Source organism: Argopecten irradians, chromosome 5 (genome assembly GCF_041381155.1).
Source record: "Argopecten irradians isolate NY chromosome 5, Ai_NY, whole genome shotgun sequence".
Taxonomy (NCBI): Eukaryota; Metazoa; Mollusca; class Bivalvia; order Pectinida; family Pectinidae; genus Argopecten; species Argopecten irradians.
The window spans coordinates 3,909,486-3,921,777 of NC_091138.1; the positions used below are offsets into that span (position 1 = coordinate 3,909,486).

General features: G+C 40.0%; 1 protein-coding gene across 6 annotated transcripts in view; it reads right to left on the reverse strand.

The window, feature by feature from the left end:
• The window catches only part of LOC138322678 (pro-neuregulin-2, membrane-bound isoform-like), a 95,636-nt gene that overhangs the window by 26,120 nt on the left and 57,224 nt on the right, over nucleotides 1–12,292 (reverse strand). For all 6 annotated transcript variants that reach the window (XM_069266707.1, XM_069266706.1, XM_069266705.1 and 3 more), the window contains one exon: nucleotides 4,162–4,270. In XM_069266707.1, coding sequence (XP_069122808.1) covers nucleotides 4,162–4,270 — 109 coding nt within the window. The remainder of the gene's footprint in view (nucleotides 1–4,161; nucleotides 4,271–12,292) is intronic.

Genomic DNA, 12,292 nt, shown 5'->3' on the forward strand with positions numbered 1-12,292 from the left:
GCACCGAAGCTTATCTAAGTAAATTTTAAATTAAATTTAAAACTTAATCTCTAGATAATCCATTTTTTGTATTTTTTGTGTCTATGTATTTGAAATGTTTAGCATTAAAAAATGACAGGACAGAAATAAACTGGCATGGTTTGTTTTACACTAATTTAATGTATTATAAAGCCACATCCTGCTGTGGCTCCTCATGTAAATTAGCTCTGTTAGACTGTGCACTCCTTCTAAAAACCTTGGACCAGTGTGAAACTGACACTGTCTAACTGAAGATTTGGCAGTCCCCTCCATAACCCTTTCCTGTCCCTTGTGCGTAGCACCACATAGTTCTCCTCAGTCTTTAACTCTTCTCTCCATTAACCCTTTCCTGTCCCCTGTACGTCCCTCCTAGCACCACATAGTTCTATCCTCAGTCTTGTTAACTCCTTCTCTCCATTAACCCTTTCCTGTCCCCTGTACCTCCCTCCTAGCACCACATAGTTCTATCCTCAGTCTTGTTAACTCCTTCTCTCCATTAACCTTTCCTGTCCCCTGTACCTCCCTCCTAGCACCACATAGTTCTATCCTCAGTCTTGTTAACTCCTTCTCTCCATTAACCCTTTCCTGTCCCCTGTACCTCCCTCCTAGCACCACATAGTTCTATCCTCAGTCTTGTAACTCCTTCTCTCCATTAACCCTTTCCTGTCCCCTGTACCTCCCTCCTAGCACCACATAGTTCTATCCTCAGTCTTGTTAACTCCTTCTCTCCATTAACCCTTTCCTGTCCCCCGTACCTCCCTCCTAGCACCACATAGTTCTATCCTCAGTCTTGTTAACTCCTTCTCTCCATTAACCCTTTCCTGTCCCCCGTACCTCCCTCCTAGCACCACATAGTTCTATCCTCAGTCTTGTTAACTCCTTCTCTCCATTAACCCTTTCCTGTCCCCCGTACCTCCCTCCTAGCACCACATAGTTCTATCCTCAGTCTTGTTAACTCCTTCTCTCCATTAACCCTTTCCTGTCCCCTGTACCTCCCTCCTACCACCACATAGTTCTATCCTCAGTCTTGTTAACTCCTTCTCTCCATTAACCCTTTCCTCACGGTCCCCCGTACCTCCCTCCTAGCACCACATAGTTCTATCCTCAGTCTTGTTAACTCCTTCTCTCCATTAACCCTTTCCTCACGGTCCCCCGTACCTCCCTCCTAGCACCACATAGTTCTATCCTCAGTCTTGTTAACTCCTTCTCTCCATTAACCCTTTCCTGTCCCCTGTACCTCCCTCCTAGCACCACATAGTTCTATCCTCAGTCTTGTTAACTCCTTCTCTCCATTAACCCTTTCCTGTCCCCCGTACCTCCCTCCTAGCACCACATAGTTCTATCCTCAGTCTTGTTAACTCCTTCTCTCCATTAACCCTTTCCTGTCCCTGTACTCCTCCTACACCACATAGTCATCCTCATTTTTAACTCCTTCTCTCCATTAACCCTTTCCTGTCCCCGTACCTCCCTCCTAGCACCACATAGTTCTATCCTCAGTCTTGTTAACTCCTTCTCTCCATTAACCCTTTCCTGTCCCCCGTACCTCCCTCCTAGCACCACATAGTTCTATCCTCAGTCTTGTTAACTCCTTCTCTCCATTAACCCTTTCCTGTCCCCTGTACCTCCCTCCTAGCACCACATAGTTCTATCCTCAGTCTTGTTAACTCCTTCTCTCCATTAACCCTTTCCTGTCCCCTGTACCTCCCTCCTACCACCACATAGTTCTATCCTCAGTCTTGTTAACTCCTTCTCTCCATTAACCCTTTCCTGTCCCCTGTACCTCCCTCCTAGCACCACATAGTTCTATCCTCAGTCTTGTTAACTCCTTCTCTCCATTAACCCTTTCCTGTCCCCCGTACCTCCCTCCTAGCACCACATAGTTCTATCCTCAGTCTTGTTAACTCCTTCTCTCCATTAACCCTTTCCTGTCCCCCGTACCTCCCTCCTACCACCACATAGTTCTATCCTCAGTCTTGTTAACTCCTTCTCTCCATTAACCCTTTCCTGTCCCCCGTACCTCCCTCCTAGCACCACATAGTTCTATCCTCAGTCTTGTTAACTCCTTCTCTCCATTAACCCTTTCCTGTCCCCTGTACCTCCCTCCTAGCACCACATAGTTCTATCCTCAGTCTTGTTAACTCCTTCTCTCCATTAACCCTTTCCTGTCCCCCGTACCTCCCTCCTACCACCACATAGTTCTATCCTCAGTCTTGTTAACTCCTTCTCTCCATTAACCCTTTCCTGTCCCCCGTACCTCCCTCCTACCACCACATAGTTCTATCCTCAGTCTTGTTAACTCCTTCTCTCCATTAACCCTTTCCTGTCCCCTGTACCTCCCTCCTAGCACCACATAGTTCTATCCTCAGTCTTGTTAACTCCTTCTCTCCATTAACCCTTTCCTGTCCCCCGTACCTCCCTCCTAGCACCACATAGTTCTATCCTCAGTCTTGTTAACTCCTTCTCTCCATTAACCCTTTCCTGTCCCCCGTACCTCCCTCCTACCACCACATAGTTCTATCCTCAGTCTTGTTAACTCCTTCTCTCCATTAACCCTTTCCTGTCCCCCGTACCTCCCTCCTAGCACCACATAGTTCTATCCTCAGTCTTGTTAACTCCTTCTCTCCATTAACCCTTTCCTGTCCCCTGTACCTCCCTCCTAGCACCACATAGTTCTATCCTCAGTCTTGTTAACTCCTTCTCTCCATTAACCCTTTCCTGTCCCCTGTACCTCCCTCCTAGCACCACATAGTTCTATCCTCAGTCTTGTTAACTCCTTCTCTCCATTAACCCTTTCCTGTCCCCTGTACCTCCCTCCTAGCACCACATAGTTCTATCCTCAGTCTTGTTAACTCCTTCTCTCCATTAACCCTTTCCTGTCCCCTGTACCTCCCTCCTAGCACCACATAGTTCTATCCTCAGTCTTGTTAACTCCTTCTCTCCATTAACCCTTTCCTGTCCCCTGTACCTCCCTCCTAGCACCACATAGTTCTATCCTCAGTCTTGTTAACTCCTTCTCTCCATTAACCCTTTCCTGTCCCCTGTACCTCCCTCCTAGCACCACATAGTTCTATCCTCAGTCTTGTTAACTCCTTCTCTCCATTAACCCTTTCCTGTCCCCTGTACCTCCCTCCTAGCACCACATAGCTCTATCCTCAGTCTTGTTAACTCCTTCTCTCCATTAAACCCTTTCCTGTTTATCCCCCCTCACCAAAATATCCTCAGTCTTGTTAACTCCTTCTCTCCATTAAAGCACTTTTATCACCCCCTCACCAAATATAATCTTGTAATATTGTATTTTGCTTCTGCCTTATTGGACATTGTGACAAGATCTAAGAGCTTTAGCTACTGTTTTACCTCAAATGACTTTAGTACAAAACCTTGCTATGTGTAAATGTAAAAGTCCATAAATTTTCTATCATGGGGCAAGTCATGACAACTATGAAAGTTAACTGTTAAATTTCAACCCAATATCATCATTAACCCCATCCTATACTTTCCTGTACCTTTCCAATATTCCATTTTAACCTCTCCCTCCCAACACCAACCCCTGCTTTCTACTTTTCTTTAACTTTTCTGAATACCATATCTGTACCTCTCCCTTTAAACACCTCTCCTGAACCCCCATTTGACCTTTCTACACCAGTCCAGTACCCCTACCCTTCTTCACCTGCATCCTCTAATACCCTAGCTTCTCCCTGTGGACTTGCCAACTCTGCTGACATCTTACACCTCAATCAAAAATTTCAAAGTTAACATAAACGTTTTAGATAGAAATTGATATATGCACTGGATGCAATGTTTTCCATAATTTTTGTAAACTGATCATTTTCAATAAATGATGAGTTTGTGTTTTGTTTGAGTGAGTGCCAATACTCACAGTAATGTCTACATTAACACTTTAGGATGATACCTGACAGAGCTAATCTATACTTTTGATGTTCAACATCAATATTGCACAGGGATACTACCCATAATAACAAAACATGTGTTGTTACTATTTTTAATTTTTGGAGTTGAACTTTTCTGTCATTTTTTGTTTGAGAAACAGCTGTAGAAATAGTGGGATATTAAATTGAAGTTTTAATGGTTCTTCTGTGGTGGTAAAAGACGAAAGTTTACATGACTGAATGTTGTAGGACTTACTGGCACTTGGTGACGTTCATGGACACAATGACTCGACACTCGCCCCCATTGAGACAGTAGCCCTCCTTTTCTGGTCCACATGCTACAAATGCTGGTGGATGGCTGACAACTGTAACACAAAATACTTAGTCAGGCATTTTGAAAGTTCGTGAAAGCATTATTGTAAAATTTACTTTTTAGTGTAATGGTTAGGGCCATAAAAATTATGTCGCATTACAGTATCCAATCATCAATGATTGTTATTGATGGGAATAAGCTTTCAAATATTTACAATGTTTATTGATCTAATACAATTAGTGTAATTTCTGACGTTAATTAATAATTAAGGATTGTACATACTATCGAAGCCACCAAATGACTATATCAGTACCAATTATAACGTCACTAAGGCAATTTACCATCAACGAGAATAACAATGACCTTCATAATGAAAAGTAGCTTAGCTAACAAAAATAATAAGTGCATTAATAAATGAGTTGTGGCAACTGTCAAACAGAGGGAGGGGTGGCCATAACGGAAGTTTATTGAGTTGAATGTGATTATCTGATAAATATTTCCAGTAATGTTCGTTACTGAATAATGTTAATAGTTTCATTTACTGTAGATCTCCTTTCTGTATAAGTAGACATTAAATACACACGGCAGCCACAAGCCAGATCTACCCAGAACGTCCCCAAGGGCAGATCACTCTGAATTAAGATAAGGACAAGTATTGATTCTGTCTGAAGTATTTTACAAAGATTGCTAAATCTTATGACATTAAAGCAACAAAAACCTGTCTAGAAGCATGTATTCACACATTACAATGCTACAATAGAAGAGAATGTCTAGAGTCACGTATAAATACATGTACTCAATACTGCACCACTACATAAACAACTCTACATAGAGACAAAGTAGACTGACACTGCCGAAAACATGCTATTGTTGCTATCCTTGGTGGGAGGGCCTCACTTAAAACATCATCCATTAGGGGACTCTATTATACAGGGGTAATGATTGATTGTTGGAAGAGCCACATTATTGTGGGAAAAAGGAGAGAGTATTATCTGTAGGTCAATTTATGGCCTTTAGTGATTTTTTGTGGATGTCTTTACGACATTGTGGTATACACCAGTCTATAGAGATTTTATTAATTGCTAGTAAATACGCAGTGTCTCAACAGGAGTGGACGATGGTCAGTACAGCCTGATGATGGTCAGGGCAGACAGGGCCGAGTTACATCCCCAAAGTACTATTGTACATTACTAATCCCATATTCATATTTTATTGATGACCGTGTTTATCTCTCTACCTCAAAGATCTTTACATTACACCCTAGGTCTAGTCAATATACTGACAGGTTAGTGGTCAACTGTCCAGCCACCATCACAGGGTAGTGGTCAATTTTAAACAGCCCAGCCACCAATATACAGGGGAGTGGTCAACTGTCCAGCCACCATCACAGGGTAGTAGTCAACTATGAACAGCCAAGCCACCATTATAATGGGTAGTGGTCAACTGTCCAGCTACTATTAAAGGGTAATGGTCAATTATAAACTGTCCAGCCACCAATATACAGGGTAGTGGTCAACTGTCTAGCCACCATCACAGGGTAGTGGTCAACTATAAGCAGCCCTGCAGCCACCATTATGAAGGGTAGTGGTCAACTGTCCAACCAACATCACAGGATAGTGGTCAACTATAAACAGCCAAGCCACCATTATAAAGGGTAGCGGTCAACTGTCCAGCCACTAGCTATTACAGGGTAGTGGTCAACTATAAATTGCCCAGCCACCAATACACAGGGTAGTGGTCAACTGTCCAGCCACCATTACAGGGTAGTGGTCATCTGTCCAGCCATCATCACAGGGTATTGGTCAACTATAAACTGTCAAACCACTAATACACGGGATATTGGTCAACTGTCCAGCCACCATCATAGGGAAGTGGTCAACTATCCAGCCACCATTATAGGGTAGTGGTCAACTGTCCAGCCACCATCACAGGGTAGTGGTCAACTATAAACTGCCCAGCCACCAATATACAGGATAGTGGTCAACTGTCCAGCCACCATCACAGGGTAGCGGTCAACTATAAACAGTCAAGCTACCAATATAAAGGGTACTGGTCAACTGTCCAGCCACCATCACAGGATAGTGGTCAACTATAAACTGCCCAGCCACCAATACACAGGGTAGTGGTCAACTGTTGATCCAGCTATGATTTACCAGATATCAATAAATTAAAAATAATTTTTACACAATATTCAACAAGGACATAGTCATTCAGATTCCCTGCCAATGGAGATATCAAAGCTGAAGTTAGTTTGATTGTGGAGACTTATGTGTATGAAAAAAAACCAGGAAAAAGGAAGTTGAGCTAAAGAAAGGTGGAGTATAATTCAAGTAAAGCGGGGCTGCAATTGTTTAATCAGGTGTACAGCCTTGACATATATATTAGACTATATACACAAAGATGGGTTGAGTTTTGCAAAGTAACATTTACCATTTACCATGATATTTTCAGCAATGTTTCCATGGTAACGGAAAAAATGCAAAAAATGAAAACCTAAAAATAGCAAAAGGTACTACTAGACCATAAAAAGAAAGTGTCTATGAAGTTTCGTGGAAAATATCTCTTCTGGTTTTAGAGTTATGCTCCGGAAATGAACCTGCTACAAAAATATGATATTTTCAGATTTTTGATATGTTTCTATGGTTACAGAAAAAAGCACAAAAAGTGAAAACCTAAAAATAGCAAAAGGCAATACTAGACCATAAGGACAATGGGTCTATGAAGTTTCATGGAAATATCTCTGCTGGTTTTAGAGTTGTGCTCCGGAAACGATTCTTACACAAAAATCTGCCATTTTCAGCAATGTTTCCATGGTTACAGAAAAAAGTAAAAAAAGTGAAAACCTTAAAATAGCAAAAGGCACTACTAGACCATAAGACCAATGTGCCTATGGAGTTCCCTGCATATATCTCAACCGGTTTTCCAGTTATGCTGCGGAAACGAACCTGGTACAAAAATATGATATTTTCAGCAATATTTCCATGGTAACGGAAAAAGTGCAAAAAATGAATACCTAAAAATAGCAAAAGGCACTACTAGACCATAAGAACAATGTGTCTATGAAGTTTCATGGAAAGATCTCTGCTGGTTTTAGAGTTGTGCTCCGGAAACGATTCTTACACAAAAATCTGCCATTTTCAGCAATGTTTCCATGGTTACAGAAACAAGAGGCCCAGAGGGCCTGTATCGCTCACCTGGTTTGTAATGCCAAATAATTTTCTGAATACAGGTTCATTGTTTCTTTTCTGAAGAAATTTTAATATTAACCTCTAAATCCCCTATTGGGCCCCACCCCTCCTGCCCCCTGGGGGTCAGAGCCAAAATTTATACAAGTTCTGTTCCCCTTCCACAAAGGATGTTTCTGGCCAAATTTGGTTACAATCCATGTAGAACTCTATGACAAGTAGCGATTTAAAGGATTTACCTCAATTTCCCCTATTGGGCCCCACCTCTCCTACCCCCAGGGGATCAGAGCCAAAATTTATACAAGTTCTGTTCCTCTTCCCCCAAGGATGTTTGTGGCCAAATTTGGTTACAATCCATGCAGAACTCTAGGACAAGTAGCGATTGATAGAATTTACCTCTATTTCCCCTATTGGGCCCCGCCCCTCCTGCCCCCTGAGGGTCAGAGCCAAAATTTATACAAGTTCTGTTCTCCTACCCCCAAGGATGTTTGTGGCCAAATTTAGTTACAATCCATACAAAACTCTAGGACGATTAAGTAGCAATTTATAGAATTTACCTATAATTCCCCTATTGGGCCCCGCCCCTCCTGCCCCGGGGACCAGAGCCAAAATTTATACAAACTCAGTTCTTATTCTCCCAAGGATATTTCTGGCCAAATTTGGTTACATTCCATGCAGAACTCTATGACTAGTAGCGAATTAAAGGATTTACCTCTATTTCCCCTATTGGGCCCCACCCCTCCTGCCCCCGGGGGGTCAGAGCCAAAATTTATACAAGTTCTGTTCCCCTTCCCCCAAGGATGTTTGTGGCCAAATTTGGTTACAATCCATGTAGAACTCTATGACAAGTAGCGATTTAAAGGATTTACCTATATTTCCCCTATTGGGCCCCGCCCCTCCTGCCCCCGGGATGTCAGAGCCAAAATTTATACAAGTTCTGTTCCCCCTCCCCCAAGGATGTTTGTGGCCAAATTTGGTTACAATCCATGCAGAACTCTATGACTAGTAGCGATTTAAAGGAAATGTTGACGGACAGACGGACGGACGGACGACGGACGGACGACGGACGGACGACGGACGCCACGACATTAGCTCACCGGCCCTTCGGGCCAGGTGAGCTAAAAAGTACTAAAAGTGAAAACCTTAAAATAGCAAAAGACACTACTAGACCATAAGACCAATGTGTCTATGAAGTTTCCTGGAAATATCTCTTCTGGTTTTAGAGTTATGCTCCGGAAACGAACCTGGTACAAAAATATGATATTTTCAGCAATGTTTCCATGGTTACGGAAAAAATGCAAAAAATGAAAACCTAAAAATAGCAAAAGGCAAAAAATGAAAACCTAAAAATAGCAAAAGGCACTACTAGACCATAAGACCAATGTGTGTATGAAGTTTCGTGGAAATATCTCCACTGGTTTTAGAGTTATGCTCCGGAAACAATTTGTACGGACGGACGGACGGAACCCATTTGTATATCCCCCGCCCAACGAATAAAAAGATATTTTAATAAATTTCATAATGCCATACATAGTATTATATAATAGTATCTCCTATCACTCTGTGAGAAACCTCAGTATGATGATAGTTGGGTGTGAAACATAAAGCTATACCTTAGAAAAAGCAACATCAGCAAAATAACTCTATGAAGCCTAACACTGTTTATATGAACAACAATATTTAGTAGAGAAAATTTGTGCAAGTTCCTATATTCTCTGTTAAAACCAAATTAGAGAGGGGAAGCAGGGCCATTCCACAATTAGGAGACAGGGCTAATCAGGTAGCAATGACATGAGACCAGTTAGGGCTGATTAACAAACCCTCAGGAATTTACAAGACCTCAGGAACCAAGTGTGAATAATTCATTAATTAACTAATGATACACAAGATGATGTCATACTCCAACTATCTACCTTATTGAATAAGATGAATGTGCCAAGGGCCTGACAGTTACTCCCAAATAACATTTGGCCCAAATACTCCATAGCACCTACTGTCTGCCCATCATTCTTTACACTTTTAGGTCAAATTGACAATTGTTCTACCATGTTTCATCACATTAACAACTTTCCATTACATATGTTGGCATGAATTACTGGTACATGAACAGATAGATAATGACAGAGAGTATGATATGACAGATACAATCAACTGTTATTACACAATTTGAGGTCAAGGTCAATGAAGAAGATTCATTTAGGAGATAAACCTTTTGGTTTTTTAACATTAGAGAGTCAAGGTTATAATAAGAAAAGATTCATAATGAACCCAGGGTCGTGAAGGGTCAAGGTTAAACTTAAGAGTTCTGTTATCAAATGATATTCAAACATTAAGCACAACCAACTAATTACTGGTAGGTGTGTAAAACAAGTTTGTAATTAGCAGATGTCTATAGCAGCAGTGAATCAAAATGTTCCCAGACATATCTAGAATGAAAGCAAAGTACAGGGGTACTGTACATTCAATATTTCTAATCCCATAAATCTCTCAATTTTGAAGAACCAATTAACCAATTCCCAAATATGATCGCCTTTGCCTTCATAGTTAATTTCACCAATTCCAACTTATTTGAATAAGATGAGAACTGCACATGAAGATTTGTCTAGGAATCTGCAGCAGTTGACGCCTGCTCTAGATATCTGTCCAAGGTCTGCCTGACAGCCATATGTTCCAGTACTGAAGTTCCTGCTGGAGAGAGTGTGCCTAGGACCGCCACAGGAAAGGAACCTTTCACAACCCTCTGACCTACATACTCATTCTGTGCCCAAAGGTTATGCTGATAGAACATTGGTGCAAAGATAGCAATTAGAAAAAACATGCTTCGGGTAAAGGAAGCTTAGATTTTATGATAAGGAAAAAATCAATGAGGAAAGATGTTACTAGAAATTTACCAGGACAAATTATGATATCATAAAAATCCTGATTTGATTTAGGGGCACATCAAAGCATTGTAGTTACAAAACAGTAATAACAATTACAAGTAAAAATAAATTTAAATGAACATGAAACATCATCGAAAAGTGTTTATCTGAGAACAAGTTTAAACCTTTATCATTATACAACATTTGCAGTTTGGTTCCTCAGATAGAATACTAGTACAATGTGACCTCAGCAGATGTAACTACCTGTTTAACATATACCTATATCAAGCATTTACTCTATTTTTAAAAAAGATATTTAATATTTCAAATTATTAATAGATATAAATTCACATGGCACCTAGACAGTATATTTAAAATTAAATTTGGTTTTTATATAAAAATAATTTTCAAAACGACGCATCACAGACTTGTTGAGCTGAGTATCTTAACGTTCCCCTAAAATCAGTTTAATTAACTCTGAGAAATAATTCTAATCATTTTGGTGGTTATTTTGAAGCATTCTCTAGCTCCCTAGAGCCCACCCTTGATATCTTGGTCCTAGTTCCTACCGGAACCCTACTGCTAAATTGCACAGCCAATAATGTATGCACCGACAAATCCGTAAATTTTCTATCTCTTTGCATTTTCAGTGGATTTAAATTATAATTTTTTGTGTAATTCGTAGTTGCACAGCATGTAAATAGCATACCATTTATAATATGATTTTAACACAGTCTCCAGAGGAAGTGCCCCTCCCCAGAAAAAAATGTTCACACTCATGGGTTTATTTATTTCTGTAGATCTGTTAAGATTTTACCATTCTTCCAGTAACACTAGCTTCCAATACAGGATTATCTCCCTTATCTTCTACACCCATAAACCTTTATCAGTAATTAATGTATTAAAATTTTAACTATTCCAGCATTCTCCCTCGATTAAAATATTGCTATTTAGAAGATTAAAAATTAGTTTTAGATTGATATGGACACAGTTTGTCAGGGCTATTTTGATAGTTTGTTTTAGGTTTATTGTACTGTCAAAAAGTTTGTCAGGGCTATTTTGACAGTTTGTTTTAGATTTATATGGACACTGTCTAACAGTTTGTCGGGGCTATTTTGATAGTTTGTTTTAGGTTTATTGTACTGTCAAAAAGTTTGTCAGGGCTATTTTGACAGTTTGTTTTAGATTTATATGGACACTGTCAAACAGTTTGTCAGGGCTATTTTGACAGTTTGTTTTAGATTTATATGGACACTGTCTAACAGTTTGTCAGGGCTATTTTGACAGTTTGTTTTAGATTTATATGGACACTGTCTAACAGTTTGTCAGGGCTATTTTGACAGTTTGTTTTAGATTTATATGGACACTGTCTAACAGTTTGTCAGGGCTATTTTGACAGTTTGTTTTAGATTTATATGGACACTGTCTAACAGTTTGTCAGGGCTATTTTTGACAGTTTGTTTTAGATTTATATGGACACTGTCTAACAGTTTGTCAGGGCTATTTTGACAGTTTGTTTTAGATTTATATGGACACTGTCTAACAGTTTGTCAGGGCTATTTTGACAGTTTGTTTTAGATTTATATGGACACTGTCTAACAGTTTGTCAGGGCTATTTTGACAGTTTGTTTTAGATTTATATGGCATGCTAAGGTCAGGCTACTGTTTAGTAAGTTTGTCAGCTATTTTGAAGTTTGTTTTAGTTTGTAACAGTTTGTCAGGCTATTTTGACAGTTTGTTTTGATTTATTATGGCACTGTCTAACAGTTTGTCAGGGCTATTTGACAGTTTGTTTAGATTTATGACACTGTCTAACAGTTTGTCAGGGCTATTTTGACAGTTTGTTTTAGATTTATATGGACACTGTCTAACAGTTTGTCAGGGCTATTTTGACAGTTTGTTTTAGATTTATATGGACACTGTCTAACAGTTTGTCAGGGCTATTTTGACAGTTTGTTTTAGATTTATATGGACACTGTCTAACAGTTTGTCAGGGCTATTTTGACAGTTTGTTTTAGATTTATATGG